Source organism: Rhododendron vialii, chromosome 2a, assembly GCF_030253575.1.
Source record: "Rhododendron vialii isolate Sample 1 chromosome 2a, ASM3025357v1".
Taxonomy (NCBI): domain Eukaryota; kingdom Viridiplantae; phylum Streptophyta; class Magnoliopsida; order Ericales; family Ericaceae; genus Rhododendron; species Rhododendron vialii.
Genome location: NC_080558.1, coordinates 37,643,476 through 37,660,563, shown reverse-complemented (window position 1 = coordinate 37,660,563; position 17,088 = coordinate 37,643,476). Strand labels below are relative to the sequence as shown.

Sequence of the window (17,088 nt, the reverse complement as noted above, 5' to 3'; positions counted from 1 at the left end):
GGTGTGTATTATATGTACCCTAAAAATGTTATGAATTATAGAGAAAATGTTACGATCATATTGCTAAAAAGTTACGAATCGTATAAAGGTTATGAGATACACCAAAATGTTATGAATCATAATGAAAATGTTACGAATCGTACTGTTGAAAAGTTATGAATTCTAGAACAAAAGTTACGAATCACGCTAAAATGTTATTAATGAACCATAAAATAGGTGCATATGGTACACCCTTTTTTTAAGGGGTGTGTATTGTAGACTTTCCCATCTCTTCACCAAACTCTTTGACTCATTAAGTATTGTAAGTATCCTTTTGACTCTCTGCCATTTGAACTCCTCAAACACAGGTTTCCCTCCCAACGCATCATCATTATCATTGTTCCGAACTATTGAATTCATCTTCTTCGCTCAATTCGCCGCCACCCAAAACCTTGCCGGACAAGTCGTCGTCGTTATCCTCATTGTCGCCGAGGTCATCGGAGTTGAGGCTCTGATGGAAAAAGAGACCTCAAAAATTTGTTGGTGGTTGGAAAGTTGCGGTGAGTGATTTGTTGGAGTCGATGTGCGAGGTGGTTTGACGGAAGAAAAACCTAGATCTATAGTTTGAATAGGCGTTTGGGTTGGGTGGAGAAATGGAAAGGGTTTTTTGGAGGGAATGCAGAGATGTGCGGAGGTGAGAGAGTGGAGAGGGCGGTCATGGCGAAAGAGATTCAGATGAGGTATTGGGATTGAGAAATATAAGGAGTAGTACTCAGTTATGTTGTTGAAAAATAGAGGATAAAAGGAAAGAGGAGAGGAACGAAGAAGAGAGGAGGGTGGTGGTGCCAATGGCAGCGGGCGACCATGGTTGTCGCTACACTTACCTTTTCTTCTTATTCTTTTTCATTTTTCTGTTGGCAGACATTTGGGCCGGGCGAAATGACAAGAATGCCCTTCATTTTTTAACGGATTGAGCTCACGGTGTTAGGCTTGGGGACTTGATTGGTACAAAATTGATACGTTAGGGACCAAATGTCTTCAATTTTTATACTAGAGACGAAAATGAGACTAACGTAATACTTTGGGGACCAAAAAAGTTAGTAAGCCTTCATGAATCACATTTGTGTATATCTAAGATCATTCACATTGTGATAAGCAAATAAGTGTGAATAAGCAAATATAACAACAATACTCAAAAAATACCTCACATTGTAGTAAGCAAAGTTACAAGTTTTTCAGCAAATAACCAAATTTCACACATTCCATAACCAAACTTAACAACTTTTACCAATAACCAAAACTTAATAACCAAGCTCAAAAATAAAAAATAGCACAAATTGGAATCGTCTCATTGAGAATAATAATTTGGCGTGATTGGAGCTCATTTGGGATTGGACAAATGTGCATTGTGTATTGTGGGTTTTTTGTTGTTGTTAGGGATGCAAAAATAACCAATGTGGAGGTAGAGGTTGTTAAATTTGATTATGGACTAAATGGATAATCAAATACTGACATGATACATTTTGATTATTGGTTTTGATTATTACCATTGCGGATGCTCTAATGAGTTTGTGACTAGATGGCCTGTGGTTCAATGGGTTAGGTTAGGTTAGGAGCTAGGCTTATAACTAGAATAGCCATGGTCACAAGGCTAATCGGTAAGGGTGAAGTCATTACCAGTTTTTTTATCACAGTCATTACATTTGTGATATTCTGTTTTACATCGAAAGTCTACATTGGTGATTCTGAGGATACAAGGAACCATGTAAAACTACTACTACTGCAACATTGGACTTAAACATTTTTTTCCATACGGTATGACTTGTGGATTTACAATAAGGTATTGGGTCAATGGTCTGCTTGGGGCGTTACAACATTTAATTGTTTCATAGGAGTATCAAAAATATAATAATTACTTCGATATATGATGAATCAAATAATTATGTAATATAGAGATTGAATAAGAATGGTTCATCTGGGGGTTGTTCCTTGGGCTGTTTAAGCCTTTCTACGGGGCATGTCCCTAGTTTTTTTCTATTTTCTCTGCTTTTTCTTTTGGGTTCATCTGTGTCCATGTTTGGTTAGAGTTCCCTTACGGTATTGGCAGCTTTGTTCATGTGCAATTGTGTGCGGAATTTTACTAATTGCTTGCGCCTTCTCTTTTGCTGCTACTTCACTAACTATAGTTGTGCTTTGCGGTGGCCACTTATTGGTCATGTAATCCGGACTGCTACCAATCCAGATTTCAGTCATGTGGCATGGTGCTATGTCCCTTTTGTAGACGCTTCGAATGCTACGAAAACAAATGGAGTCCTTAAGCTTTTTGTTTCCATTTCATGGCTATGTAATAGACTCAAACTCATATCTCTCGGTACTAATGTTCAGTTGTTTCCATTCCCTCTTTTTTAGATGGAATGGAAACAAATGGTACCCTTTACTTTAGTATCTTGTAGCCAATTGGCTTACGAGTCACTTTTCTTTATTCTTCTTTTTTCTTTCTTTTGTTTCCTCCTGAGGTATGCCCCTTGTAGGCTGTATATTCGGTTATCCCATTTTTATTTCAAGTTGTTTTAACCAAAAAGAAAAGAAAAGAATGGTTTAATTTTTTTATTTTTTAAATATTGGAATGTTACAGGCCCCATTGCTTGCTATTTGAATTAGACTTCCTCAAGAGAATTCAGCGAATTCTACTCCTACTCCGTTACATACTAATAATTTGAGTCTTATGAATATTTTAGAGAATTCATACCGCGCGAACGAATCAAACACATTGAGGTGGAATGCCACTATGTCCAGGAAGCCTCGGTTGATCACATGATGCATTTGCCTCATGTATTCACTTGATTTTCAAGTAGCCTACGCTTTTAGATTGAGCAAGTGAATCACGGTAAAATTTAGATCAATTAGGTATTCGTAGTCATGTGGTCAAAGAATGTTTAAACCTATTTTGTCAAAAGGCAAATGTGTTCTGATCACATATCTAGCGATGCACAAATAACCCGAATTAACATGTAATGCTACTCGGTGAGACAATAAAGAGAGGTTAAAACCAAGTACTACTACAAAGAAAATGAGTTTGATAATAGACGCATGACACCCGTGTTATGCACACAACACAAACTCTTCCATAGAAATTCTTTTATGAATACCCAAATAATTTCACACCCACATACTCTACCCACAAGTCTAGAATTACACCCAAAATAAAAATCAAAATGTACAAACACTTAAAATAAATGTACGGGACCACACATTAGTGGTGTAGTATATAGGAGCTATAGTTATTTATTTGAGTGTGAATTTGGGTATGTATTTTTACCGTATGTGCATGGTTTGGATGTGTTCATACAATTTTCCCATTCATATAGGAGGGAGGAGTCAAGGATATTTGTTCACGTGGGATTCCAGAATCATTATTTCTTTCAGCACGATTTTCAATAAGTTTTTCTGTTCACTCACCACTCTCATATATATGGATTCGTTATTGTAAACTTATAAGTATTAAACTTATTCCAGTAATTTTTATTTTTTATATTTTTTATTTAGCTTTTCAGGGGTTTAATCGTTCGACGAATCGAAAAAATATAAAAAATATGGACCGATGTTGAAAAAATTCAAATAAAATGACACCTTAAATAAATAAAACAGCTGTTTGATACCTTTTCACTCTTTAGTAATTTTTTTTTGATTTTCGATAATAATTTTGTACTTTTTAGACTTATCTTGTCGAGACGGCTGATTAATCAGAAAAACATCTCGCAAATCGAATAAATTTTTTTAGAAAAACAAACAAAACATTCGAAGGAAGGAAGAAAATTAAGTTTACGAGAATGGAGCCATACATATCTCTAACAACTATCCCAAAAACCTTCGAGCCCCTTGCGCGCTAACACGCAGGCCAAAAAAAAATTCTCACCGGAGAAAGTAACCCTAGAAATCTAAACCCAACCACAGTCACAGGTAAAAGAGGTTTAGGCGGGAAAAGGACAACCCCCAAAACTGTTACTCCGTATATCGACCCTTTCAGTTCCTCTTCGCCATCTCTCTCTATCTCTCTCTCTCTCCATTCGCCGATTCTTCTCCCTCAAACTCCCTAAATCAATGACCCAAAACAGCCGGCGGCCGACGGTGGCCGTCGGAGGACGACACGGCGCAACGGAGTCGGAGGCTTCGCCACCAGACTCGGAGCTTGCGCTGCAAGGGCTTCGACGGTGTTGGGAGCTAGCTTCTGTTCTTAATTTCTTGCATGTAAGATCGCTTGCTTTTGCTTTCTCTCGAACGACATCGCTTTACACGTTTTCAACACATGTATGACACTATGACTGCATCTCTCCGAGCTTATTTATTCACTCGAACGAAGAAATGTACGTCATTATGTGTATGTAGGTACCTCAATCTCACTTACCAAGACCATGGGGTTGGCCTAGTGGTTGTGGCACTCCCTTACCAAGTAAAATGCCTGGGTTCGAGTATATCGGGGGGAAATTGCCGCACCCCTTTCCCATCTCCCCTCCTATCGATTGAAAAAAAAACCCTCTCTTACCAAATTATTTTCGTTTTTTTTGTGTATCGATATAATTGAATTTTTTTTTTTCTAGGATGTTATACTTGTTAGATTACTAGGAGGTCATCCTCTTGTCCATACGAGTCAAACCCTAACCTCATGATCCTAAGCAGCACTACACAACCATTGGGCCAAACCCCAAGGTCTTGATATAATAGAGTTGACCTACCTCAATCTCCGTTATAAGATTAACTATGTCCCATGAACGACATCATTTTTTGCGCTTTCGAACTTGTATAAATGCGCTTCTATTTCCGTTTTATGAAGAAATTTGTGTGTATGTAGGTGCCTCAATTTCTGTTCATAACTGGCCTGATTACTATCTGTTTTTCTTCTTGTTTATCTGCATAATGATGTTTCCTCAAGTGTCTAATTTCACAAGTTTACCTATCTCAATCTCCGGTATAAGTTCGTACCCGATATATGTATGGTCAAAATAACTGGGTATTTGAATGCACAAAAACATTGTGATGGTTTAGATCATGTATGAAAGCATCTGTGTGATCTAATGTATCCATTTGTATGAAGAAATCATTTATGTGTTTGTAGGTGCCTGAATCTCTGTTTACATGTGATCAAATCAATCTACATTTTTTGTTTTTGTGTATCTATATAATAGTGTTTGCTCCATACTTAAATTGGTTGTCTAATTTCACAACTTGACCTATTCAATCTCCGGTATGTATGCATGGTTAAATAACTAGGTATTTGCATGAAGTGGTAGACGCGAGATTTGAACCATTTGTATTTCTACATTAGTAGTAACAGGAAGTACATTCCGTAATTATGCAGTGATACTTGCTAAATCAGAGGAAAAGGCTAGATTGTGTGTACATATGTAGTTGCCATGTAATTTTGTTCTAAATTTTTTTCCACACAAACCTAGCAATTTTAAGATTGTTTTTTCACCCAAGGGGGTTGCAGGGGCCAATTCCATAGAACTTTTTCCTAATGAACCTGAAAAACTAGTATAATATGTGAAAATGTGTAGAGTTGTGCTGCGGCCTGGGCACCCCCTGGCACCCCCATGTGTCCACCCCTGTTTGCATGCACTAATGCATTTGGATGGTTATCTGGAATTTTTACAGGTGTTTGAGCCTGTTATTGAGAGTAATATGAAGGTATCAGCTGAAGAGATCGAGGCAGCTCTTATAACACCGAACAGTTTGCTCGAGAAGCTTCACATTACGCTTTTGAAGGTTTTGGTTTATTCATTGTTTATGAACTGATAATTTATTTCATTTCTTCGTATAATTGAGCTGTCTGTTTGAGATCTCACAACCACAGTGTGCAATTTCATTGTCTGTGTTTTGAATTGGAGAAGACGAACATATACGTAGTTCAACCCAATTAACACTTTATTTTTTTCCAGACTCGGAATTTTTTTCCGGAGTAGGCATTGTTCTTACATTCCTTACATCTTAAGAAGTGTTATGTATTCATAAAGAGAAAAATTAAGTGGTGCTTCTAAGAGCTGGTTATGTTAGTTGCTAATTTGTTTTGATACTCCAAACCGTATTAGTGATTTCATATCCTTTCATTTGGATAATTCATACCATGATTTCCTGAGAATTTTTTTTCAGGATCTAGAGTGTATATATGCAACTCTATTCCGTCCTGTGGTATGTAAACCTCTGCCAAAGTTAACCCATACCTACTTTGCGCCTGCTGGCGGGAACAAGTTTCCGAACGAATAATGCTAGTTATCTTAGAGCAGCAACCAAGGACCTTAGCAAAGAGCTAATTTTCTTTTTCATGTCCATGGAGATTTAGTCGTGCCCGAATTACGTGTGCCCTTTCAGTGTTTCTTTTAACCTGTCCTCATTTTCTGCATTGATTCATCGGTTGGTTCATTGGGGGAATGAGTCCAGTAGAATACAATACAATACAATACATTATAAAGTGTAATAATTATTGGATTTTATGCCACTGTCAATCTTGTGTGGGGAAAATTGACATTATAAACTGCCTTTGTCTCGACAAAAACATTTTGGCGATTACCAAATTCTTGAAAATGATACGAGTAAAGTAGTTAGATAGTTCCTTCAAGCGTTGAGAACTAAAAATGTATTTAACTGGCATGGAAATACTTGCTTATATTTTGGAGCACCAACTCATCTAAAAGCTCAAGCTGTTAGTGAGATGGGCGATGATATACTTTTTATTTACACGCCCCATCATGTGCAGCGAGAATCACTAGAATCTCCTCCATAGGTGAGCTAAACCCATGCAAATATAATAGTTTCGGATGGGAGCGAGGCTTGAACGCAAGATCTATTGTCTTGTTTGATGCCATGTTAGATTGTTGTCCAGACTCCACTAGCTCATCTTAAAGCTCAAGGAATTATTGAGAGGGACTAGTTTGTTTATACTCCTAACAACAAGCATCTGGGAACTCCAACATAATGCTTTTGTTTCCGTGTGGTTCTCAAATGTCTTCAAAACAACGAAGCTTCCCGTTCTTTTGTTTATGGTGTTGAAACATATATATATAGACTTGATATCACATATGTATCCTGACTTAATGCTTCTCAGGGAATACCACCTGTAAGTAAAACATTGAATGGTCGTGATGCTTGGGTGACAGTGCTCTGCAAGAAACTTGCTATGTGGTGGCCATGGGTGGGTATAAGTCTAGACTGTTATTTTGTTTAGTGTTATTGCTACTCTATAAATACATCCGGACCATTACTATTCTTTGGCCTTTGATTGCAGGTTGCTGATGGGGATATTCCACTGACCGTGGCTAAGGGGTATTGCCTTTTGACTTGTTTCCGTATTGTTTAACCAGGTCTTATGCCTTATACTATCTAGATTTTAATTTACGGTATCCTGGCCTTTTTTTGCCATGGATTGTGCAGAGAGGAAATATCCAGATACAAGGAACTTGATCCAACCAACCGTCTACTACTTTTAAAAGCACTCTGTGAAATTCGAGCCGATGTAATTATTCCAGCCTTTCTATTTTTGTTGGTTCAATGTATCCTTCTGACTGCTTGTGTGTGGATATGATTTTTTTTAGTTGCCGTACTATTTCTGTTGCTTCCTTGTTGCAATTGCTGGTGGCGTATCCTCTGATTAAGTCCGCCGCTGTGTTGTTTTTAAGTTGCCAAATATTACTCTTGACATGAATTTGCCAGGTCCTTTTAGTTTTATGTTCATTTTGTTTGTTGTGACAATTGGTTTATTTTTTCTACAGCAAGATGATGCAGTGTCTTACATTAATAATACGCTAAAAGACGGAAATTCTATTTCGTCTTTCCGGAAAGATAAGATTGGGGAAGATGGAAGTGGAACGACATACTGGTAATTTGTGTGGTATGTGAGCTTAAATATGTGCAAGACCAATGTTGTTAACGCCCAATCTGTACATGATAGGTGTGATGGAAATGCAGTTATTGGTCATAGGCTATACAAGGAAGTAAGTAAGTTTGAGTCCAAGCCAGAAGTTAAGGGCAAAGAAAATACACCCACTATCATTACTGAGTGGGAAACACTTGCAACTAACCTTGAGGAATTCCGCAAAGTTGTGGTAAGATAATCAATTTTGTTTGTTGGCCCCTGAAGCATAATATTGTTTCAGAAACAAAATAGTCAGTATAAGTGAAGCAATTTCTCTAATATCCTTCTCCAAATTTAGAGTTTGATTGGCTTGTCGGTTGTCCATTTGTTGTTGATATCTCCAGTTTGTTTCTTTTATGCAGAATTGTAACTTGGTTTTGTTGTTGGTAATGACAGGATGATTTTTCGACAAGTGAAGCTAAACTGGAAGTAGCTGTTGTTAAAGTCATTCAAACTGATGCCATTCCTGTTCTTGAGAAACTTCATAAGGTCATTCTCCAGATTCTTCTCACTTTTTTTTTGTGTGCATAATATTATATTCTCAGAATCTTCTCTCTGAATTACAAGATTTTGGTTTGTGTTGGCCTCTGCAACTATGAATTTGATGCTGACAGTCATGGATTCTAGATATTTCTCTTGTTCATATGGGGTTTAGGTGACGCTCATACTTTTGCCCTCCACAGAAGAAAGAAAGGGCACTGAAGCAGCAACAAAGGCAAGAGATGCTTATGGATGGCTTTCGCAATTCTGGGATTACTCGCTCCTGCCGCAACCGCAGGCCTGTCTGTTATACATTTGGTAAGATGTAATATTTGCTTATGTACATGTTTTTTTTTTGGTGGCTTGACCCTAAAGTTAATACACAATCTTTATCTTTTTCTTGGTCAGTTTTTTGTTGTTGTAGTGCATCAATAGTTTGGGACCTTTGGGTACACATAAGTTTAGACAAATAGGATGATGACGCAGCCCTTGATTGGTTGGACCGAATCATCAGAGAATCCAAAGCCCAAGAATTGTGAAACCACTAATCTTGAGAAAAAAGGGAAGTTAGAAGCTCATCTGCTGACACTGCTTCCGGTTACTTTGGATGGAATTGAAGCTCGATTGGGATGCACTTAGCATATATGGTTCTTAGTGACCTTTCATATCAGGAGTAATATCAATGTGCAAAACATACTAGATTGCTCACAAGTAGTCTATTTGGAAAGATGAACTTTGCAGTGGCTTCAGTTTTGCTAAATCTGTTGAGCAGCACTTAAAAGCACAGCTGCACATATCTGGGATGTGTATAGATGTAATAAATGTATCATGTATGTAGGAGCATTATGGTAGGAAGCTTTTACCATAGATCTGTTTCTGATCTTGATATTAGCACCAATTAGGCACTTCATTTCCATCATCATACTTCTGTCCGTGTTTATTGTGGTGCAGTGGGGGGTAAGTTGTAGGCTTCTTGCATATAAGAGGGTCGGGGTTGGTTTTTTGGTGCAAACTGTTTTCTTATCTCATAAAGATTTTGATGTGCATTCTTTGATTTATCTTGGTTTTGTTTGTTTATATTACTAAAAGGGCTTCTTTTTCTTGGAATTTAACTTGGTTTTGTTTGTTTATATTACTAAAAGGGCTTCTTTTTCTTTGGAAACTGATGTGCAGAGGATTTCGATAAGGCCATTAAGGAGGCTACTCAACCGACAAAGTAAGGTTATTTAATCTGGTTCCACTTGCATGGTTTTATTGCTTTGTTTTACTTCTGTGGTGTCTCTCATGTGGCATTGCTTTTGGACATTTTTTGTCATTTCATGCAATCTCATCACCATATTTCAAGCAAAATGGGCTTATTTTAGGACTTATAGAATGAGAATTAGAATGGTATGCTTCAGGGCTACATTCGTCTTCGCGAAAAATATAGGGTAAATGCTTCTAAAACAACTTGAACAATTCTGTATTTCAGCAGACCAAAATTCTAATCTTACTATTTAAATGGAAGAAAGTGCTTCAGGATTACTTTATTCAGAAGCCATGTTTTGCAACAAAATGACAGTACCCATGGACTGGTGTGTTGGAATGCAATCACATTGCCCAAACTTGGCGTGACCTTGGGCATATCTGTGATGGTCTTTGCTTGAAAATAATTGAGCCCACACAAGGGCATTATTAAGATGATAACAAAAATAATGCAAAAAGGCATAGTTTAACCATATTAATGTCGTCATGTGCTTGGGAAAAAATAGCAGTTTTTGATTAAATTAGTTGTACCTCCAATTTACATAGGTCTGTGGTGAAATTCTATGTCCTCAATTCTGGGCCTGGAACATATGGGACACGTCTTTGCATATGGGACACGTCTTTGCTTCAGTTGGGAATACTGTCTTCTGTGCTTGAATGAAAGTGAATGTCTTTCGTTTTGGCTGTAATACTATTTACCGAATGGAACAAGAGAAATAAAAAAAATGTGTACATTACATGAAAGGGTCTCATATCTAGTATCCAATTAATTAGATTGTTGATCCAGATATATGAGGTCCTCTTGTTGATTATACCTTCATTTCTCATTCAGGAAAAGGAAGACTACTGAAGAGCGAACACATGAAGAAAAGCATAGTGACCACAGTAAAAGTAACAAAAATACTTCCAATGAACGCTCAGACTCGGAAACCGACCAGAGAAACGGTTCCTTTCATGCAGAGGACTATGCAATAGTAAGTGACACTGAAAGTGAGGACGTTAATGGAGGTAATGATAGTAACTACTCTGACAGCGAAAAGGAAAACGGTGATAATGACAACAAGAATGACAAAACACTATCTCAGAAGCAGAATGGTAGTTTTGCACACAAGCGTTTTGGTTTTCGCTGGAGTGAGAGATTAGCTGGGACTGGCAACGTTCCTGCTTCAGAAAACAAAAATTTGGGTGCAAAGAATAGGTCGAGGCAGAGGCCTACTCGCAATTCTGCACTTGAAGCTGATGTCGTTCCTGATTCAGAAGATGGGCAGTCATCTGATGAAACGCCAGACATTAAGAAATCTCGGTCTGTTGAGCTTGATGATGACAGTGACAGGTAGAATGCTTCCAAACAGGGCCAATTTTTTGCATTACGACAAGGAAATCTTGAGCACACTTGATCTTTTGTTGTGTTCTACAATTTTGTTTCTCTTAACCAGAAGCCCTATGCAATTATGCATGTGTATTTTGGAAAGTGGTGTCTGAGAATTATGTTTCTTGCTTTATTGGAATGTAAAGATGTCAGTTGTGTCAAACTCGCCTTTCAAAAGAAAAAAAGTCGTCAAACTCGAGAGTTTGTTTCATCAGGCTGATCGAATTGATTTAACAAGGCGGTGCGTTTCTTACCCGTTGCTAACTCTGTTTAGCTCCATCTGGGTGTCAATTGTTATGTAATTTTCAAAATGCTAGTACTTGGGTTTGTGATTTGTTTTCTTATGGCCCTTGTAGACACTCAGAATGTTGGTACAGTGTTTGTTAGGAAGAATTTGGGAAACAGACATGCAAATTAATTTATATTGATGAGAAGGGGCTGGGAAAGGTTGGTAAATAGAGTAAGGAGTGACGAATGTGACGCACTAGGGCAAAGTAAAACTCAACATGGCTACTTTTATTTCCCCCTTTATAAGTTTTGGGCTAACTTTTTGGCAAGGTTCTTTTTCTTGATTTTGATTTATATTGCTCGTGATGACTAGATGAATTGGAAAAGTATGATAATAAAGTCCGAAATTGAAAGAAATTCACTTAACGTGACAAAAAAAAATTTATTGTATTTTTGTCATCTTAAATGAATTTTTCCAGCATTGCTTTTATATTTTTAAAGTTTTTCGTTAAAAATCACTAAAGACGAAAAAACACGGATAATGAAACTGTCAATATTTTTGGAGATAATATTTCTATTTTCTAAGAGGAAACAAACAAAGACAAATTGTTCCCATGATCAGTGTTCTATCTTTCTCTATAACAACGCGTGTGTGTATATATGTGTGTATATACACACACATGTATAGAAGGGCTGCACAGAGGGGAGTGTTTTTTTTTTTTTGCTTTATTTCATTTTTTGTCCGGATTTAGTCTGGTTTATGTCCGGATTTAGTCTAGTGGTTTGTTGGTCTTGTGCTTGGTATTAGTTTTATTTTCTGCGAACCTGATCTCGTTGGGCAAGTTTGAAATAGGGCTGTACATATTGTGCTTTGATTGCCCTTTCTAATGGTTTGTTTGGTCTACAGACGTCTATTTGCCCCCATGGGGTTCCTTTTTGTTATGTAGGCTTTCGCCTCACAGTTAAATATAACTTCTAACATTTGCCAAAAAAAAGAAGAAGTATATTTACATTCCTTTCTTTCTTTTTTTTCGTGTTAATGGCGTAGAATTTTAATTCAAAAAAAAAAAGGCACGGTATTTTAGTTCCATAAATTATTATTTTTTGTTTTCCCTATATAATCTCAAAATCAATACAACCATTTTTCGATTTTCTTTGGAATATCTATTCACGGATATGTTTGATTGTCGAATAACTTTTAAGAATGATTGAAAAAGATGTAATTCAGAATATACATAGCTATCAATTATACCTGGCCCAATCTCTCGCGCGCGCTTTTCCTAGCTAGTAGAGGATATAATGAGCGTAAAATTTGGTTTCTCATTATCTTTCTGTTCATTTTAATGGGATGGAAGGTAAAGAGAGATCTGTAAGAATATACTATAAATAATTAAAGTGAAGTAGAATGCCAACAAACGTCAGGATGGCCGAGTGGTCTAAGGCGCCAGACTCAAGTTCTGGTCCTCGTAAGAGGGCGTGGGTTCAAACCCCACTTCTGACAATTTCCCATCATTCCCCTTCCCCCCCCCTCTTTTGTGGTTTGTGCCTTGTTTGATTTTTTTCTAAATAGATTTGTAATTCACTTACGCAGTTACGCATGCAGTGATATGGACCTTTAGATTAAAAATTATGTAAATCTCAGTCATTGAATTAAAACCACCAACAAAAAGTAAGGTGAATCTGTTAAAAATGAGATACTAGTTTTTATGATTTTCCTATCAAAATATCGTTATTTTACTTACCACACGAACTGGTTTTGCATATCATTTACTATGATCACTCTTAGTCTTTTACTATATTGTTGGCTACATTTACTACAATATATGGCCACACTTACCACAACAGGTGAGTCCGGTAACAAGTCACCAATTTTGAAAGAAAAATAATTTGCTTTTAGGAATTTGTAAAACCACACCACTATATGCCATATCCACTCTGACTTTTGTTCTTTAGCTATGCCATGGTTTATGGGGCAACCTGAAAAATTGGGTGAGAATATAAATCTAACTTAAAATTTTAATTTGGGTATAAATAATCACTAGAATAATAACTTAAAAACTAATATAAACAAAAAAATTTCATTAATTTCCAATTAATATTGAAAATCATATTTAACTAGCTTACTTTTAAATAACCACCAATTGAAAAATATTCTTGTGAAACAAGGTATTCAATTACTATTTTGATAACTTACATATGTAATTTATATTCCTGTTATAAATACACGCTACAAGGTAATTATCTTAATAAAATTTGATGAAAAGGCTAAACCAATAACTAATAAATCTTAAATTAGACCCTCAATTGAAATAAGACAATAAATTTAATTAGGATATACTATTCAATTAGATTCAGATACCTAACAAGTAATTGAATCATTTTATTTGATAAACATGATAATGAATTAATTAATCTGATCAAGAGTTTAACCAAGCAATCAGATCATTTGAATTGACCAATATCAATAGTAGATGTGATAGTCAACAGTGATGTTGGCTGATAGTGATCGATGAGTAATTGAAACAATTGGCTAATGTGAATTGATTAATTTGATTAAGAGTTTAACCAAGCGATCGAACCATTTGAACTGATCAATATTATTAACAGTTATGGTAGGTAATAGTGAATTTTTTTTATAAGCAAAGAAATGTTTTCATATCATTAATAAAATGATACAAAATAGAAACTCTGTAGTGACACACCAGGTAGCATCATGCACATACGGTAGTATCTCACCTATTACTACACCTCACCTCACATTTCTTTTTAAAAAATAAAAAGAAAAAAAAATTACAACTCAAAGTTGGGAAGGCACCAACAAACACCCAAAAGAAACCCAACCCAAACAAATGGACAAGCCCAAAACACTTGAAAAACAAACAAACCCAAACAACAAACAACATGCCCAATTACCACCAAAACCCTAATCCTCTGAGAAAACCTAAACCTAACAGCACTAACCCGGTCGCAGACTGAACCGTCGCTACATCAACCACTGCAACCAACACCCTTACATCTCGGCCCATAAGCAAAGCTGCTGTCCAAGAACCTAAACATCCACAACCCTCCACCATCAGCAACCACCATCGTCGGACTGAAATCGAAGCTCAGAAGGAAGATGCACGCTCGCGCCCACCACCCAACAAATCGGAAACCATGGACAGAGCAGATCAACATGGTAAACAGAGAGAAAGGTAGCACCGAGCAAAGGCCGAAGTGGAAACCATAATGTCGTTAGATAGACAAAACCGTTCCTCCTAGCAGACGAGACGGCGTGGAAACCAAACACCCCTAAGCAAAATGACCATCAACTGCCACCGAACAAAACCCCCTAGCCATTAAGCCCAATGATTGAAACACCTAGGAGAAAGAATTGATGGGAAACGAGGAAAACAGAGGTGAAACATGCCGGAGAGAGCAACGGCGGGAAGAGGGAGGAAGGAGAAACGCTGCAGATTAAGGGATCTGAGAGGGAGGGGAGAAAGATGCCTGGGGGAGAAGGAGGCATCTCCCCCAGTCGAAACCCTAGCCGCAGGAGAACCAAAGGGAGAGAAACTGGGAAGCCGCCTAGAGAGAGAAAAAGGCTTGAGTATGATTCTTATAGGTAGGGCTGTAAGTGAGCCGAGCTACTCGCCAGCTCGGCTCGGCTCGGTTACGGCTCGGCTAATTTTGTGGCTCGTTAAACAAACGAGCCAAGCTCGAGCCTAGTTAGGCTCGGCTCAACAGGCTCACGAGTTGGCTTGACTCGACTCGGTAACGGCTTGGTTAGGCTCGGCTCAAATATATACACACACACAGACACACACATACATGGTCCGACTCTTATAAGGACCACTGTATCTTACCCAAAAATGCGGACCTCCTTTGTGGCCGTTGGATCTAATCCAATGGCCAAGATCTAGAACGCCAATTCATGGGTTAAAATCACTCAAATAGCTCACAGGTATATATGAAAATGGGTCATAACAAATACGGATTCTCCTCACCTTTCCTTCATTCCATGCGAACACACACATAGAGAGAGAGAGGGAGGCGATTGAGGTGCTTCTGACGCTTGAGGTGATTGATCGAATACGAACACAAACACGAACGAAAAATAGGTCTTCCCTCTCTCTTTTCTCGAACTCTCTCTCTTCCATCTTCTCTCACGAAATCTATCTTTCTGTTTTGTTCTATATCCGTTCACGCGTTAAGGTTTTTTTTGCGCAACTATTCAGATTGAAGACGACAAATCAGATTCAAATTCACGAAGAAGAACCAAGAAGAAAAAGATCCAAGGTCTCTCTCTCTCGTTCAAATTGAAGTTAGGGTTTTGAACCAGTTAGGTTAGGGCTCGAACCAATCGGTCTTCGCTATCTCTTTTTCTTAGATTTGTACGGTAGTTAATCTGTTTGAAAATTTACAACCCACTGACAGTAGATTTATTTACGGTAGTTAATCTGTTTGAAAATTTACAACCCACTGACAATAGATTTATTTACTACTCTGTACGAGAAAAAAAATGTTTTTTTTGTTGGATTTGTGATTCCTGATTTAAAAAAAAAAAAAAACAGACTTGACTAGGTAGATACTTGTTTATTTTTCTCAAATTGATTGGTCTGATTTATGGACTTCACTTCAGACTTACTAATTACACCTTTGTTTTTTCCAACAAAGAAAAGAAGAAATGATTGAAGGCCTTTGGAAATTACATGGTGGAATGTGCCTTGAACAATAGGATAATATGCTTGTCTTAACACGATGCTAGGATTCTTATTTCTTTCAAAAAACTGAAAGCATCAAGTATAGATCAGTTTCTAGAGTTCCTTTGGGAATTTAACCTTGTGGTTTTTCTATTTAAATTATGTTTTTGATAGATTATTTTTTGGAAGGATTAAGCATTAATAAGTATGTCAGGTTGGGACTCCCCATCCTTGTTGACATGCCTCTCAAATCATCTTAATCAAAGAGAACTCTGGAATGGGGTGTCTTTAGTAGGCCTGTCAATGGACCGGATTCGATCCGGATCCGATCCGAAAAATCCGATCCGGATCCGGATCCGAATCCGATAACATCGATCCGATAATCCGATAATCCGGATCCGGTAATTCAATACGGATCCGGGTCGGATCCGGATCGGATCGGATTAAATCCGTTATCAATCCGAATCCGAACTTTATTTTTTTTTTAAATTTTAATTTTTTTTAAAAAAATAGTAAAATTTTTATTTTGAAAAAAAAAATGTTTAAGAAGTTGTATTTTTATTTTTATTTTTTATTTTAATTTTTTTAATTTTTTTTTCTGAAAATAATTTTTTTTTGAAAAAAATATTTTTTTTTGGCTAAAATTTTTGAAGTAAAAAAAGTTTCCGGATCGGATTCGGATTTTCGGATCCGGATCCGAATTTTTCGGATTCGGATCCGGATTCTCACTATCGGATTTGAGTCTTATCGGATCCGGATCGGATTGTGTCTTATCGGATTCGGATCCGGATCCGGATCTGTCGGATCCGGATCGGATCCGGCCCATTGACAGGCCTAGTCTTTAGTGGTGTTGTTAAATTAGCATTACTAAAATGGTTGTTTTGTTGATTATAGAGTGATTCCTGCAACCTACTAGGCAAGTGCTCTTATAAGATCTAATTGATGAGTGGCAATTTGTTGATTATATGTCATTTGTCCTATTCATTCTGTGTATGATATTTCAACAAGTTGGAAAATGGGGAAATGGCATGTTGTGTTCGTTGGTCGGGTTCCCGGGGTTTTTGACTCTTGGGCGGAAGCTCATAGTCAGACCACCGGCTTTAAGCACAATTCCTTTAAAGGTTATGAGACTGAAGTGGAGGCACGAAAAGCTTATTCAACTTATTTGAAGAAGTGTGATGGTTCGTCTAGAGAGGAGT

At 37.3% G+C, this 17,088-nt stretch overlaps 1 protein-coding gene and 1 non-coding gene across 3 annotated transcripts; both read left to right on the top strand.

Annotated features, from left to right (window-relative positions):
- Positions 1 to 3,851: 3,851 nt before the first annotated feature.
- LOC131316774 (DDT domain-containing protein DDR4) lies at positions 3,852 to 11,308 on the top strand. 2 transcript variants are annotated; one of them, XR_009197275.1, is made up of 12 exons: positions 3,858 to 4,227; positions 5,632 to 5,742; positions 7,079 to 7,165; positions 7,259 to 7,296; positions 7,405 to 7,486; positions 7,743 to 7,849; positions 7,922 to 8,075; positions 8,282 to 8,374; positions 8,569 to 8,683; positions 9,539 to 9,581; positions 10,443 to 11,134; positions 11,166 to 11,308. XR_009197275.1 is itself a non-coding variant. In XM_058346217.1 (11 exons), the coding sequence occupies exons 1-11, from the start codon at positions 4,081 to 4,083 to the stop codon at positions 10,945 to 10,947; spliced, it is 1,482 nt and encodes a 493-aa protein (XP_058202200.1). In that variant the 5' UTR covers positions 3,852 to 4,080; the 3' UTR covers positions 10,948 to 11,190. The 2 variants fall into 2 exon arrangements, 1 of the variants encoding a protein (XP_058202200.1); XM_058346217.1 differs by having other exon boundaries at positions 3,852 to 4,227; positions 10,443 to 11,190.
- Positions 11,309 to 12,624: 1,316 nt separating this feature from the next.
- TRNAL-CAA (transfer RNA leucine (anticodon CAA)) lies at positions 12,625 to 12,708 on the top strand. The gene has a single exon. It is a non-coding gene; the product is annotated as a tRNA-Leu (tRNA).
- Positions 12,709 to 17,088: the final 4,380 nt, after the last annotated feature.

What these genes read in the sequence shown, in the direction of transcription:
- LOC131316774 (XM_058346217.1), top strand. Translation starts at nt 4,081, where the DNA reads ATGACCCAAAACAGCCGGCGGCCGACGGTGGCCGTCGGAGGACGACAC. An exon ending in TTGCTATGTGGTGGCCATGG is followed by an intron (nt 7,166 to 7,258) that starts GTGGGTATAAGT and finishes CTTTGATTGCAG; the next exon opens with GTTGCTGATGGGGATATTCC. An exon ending in CCACTGACCGTGGCTAAGGG is followed by an intron (nt 7,297 to 7,404) that starts GTATTGCCTTTT and finishes TGGATTGTGCAG; the next exon opens with AGAGGAAATATCCAGATACA.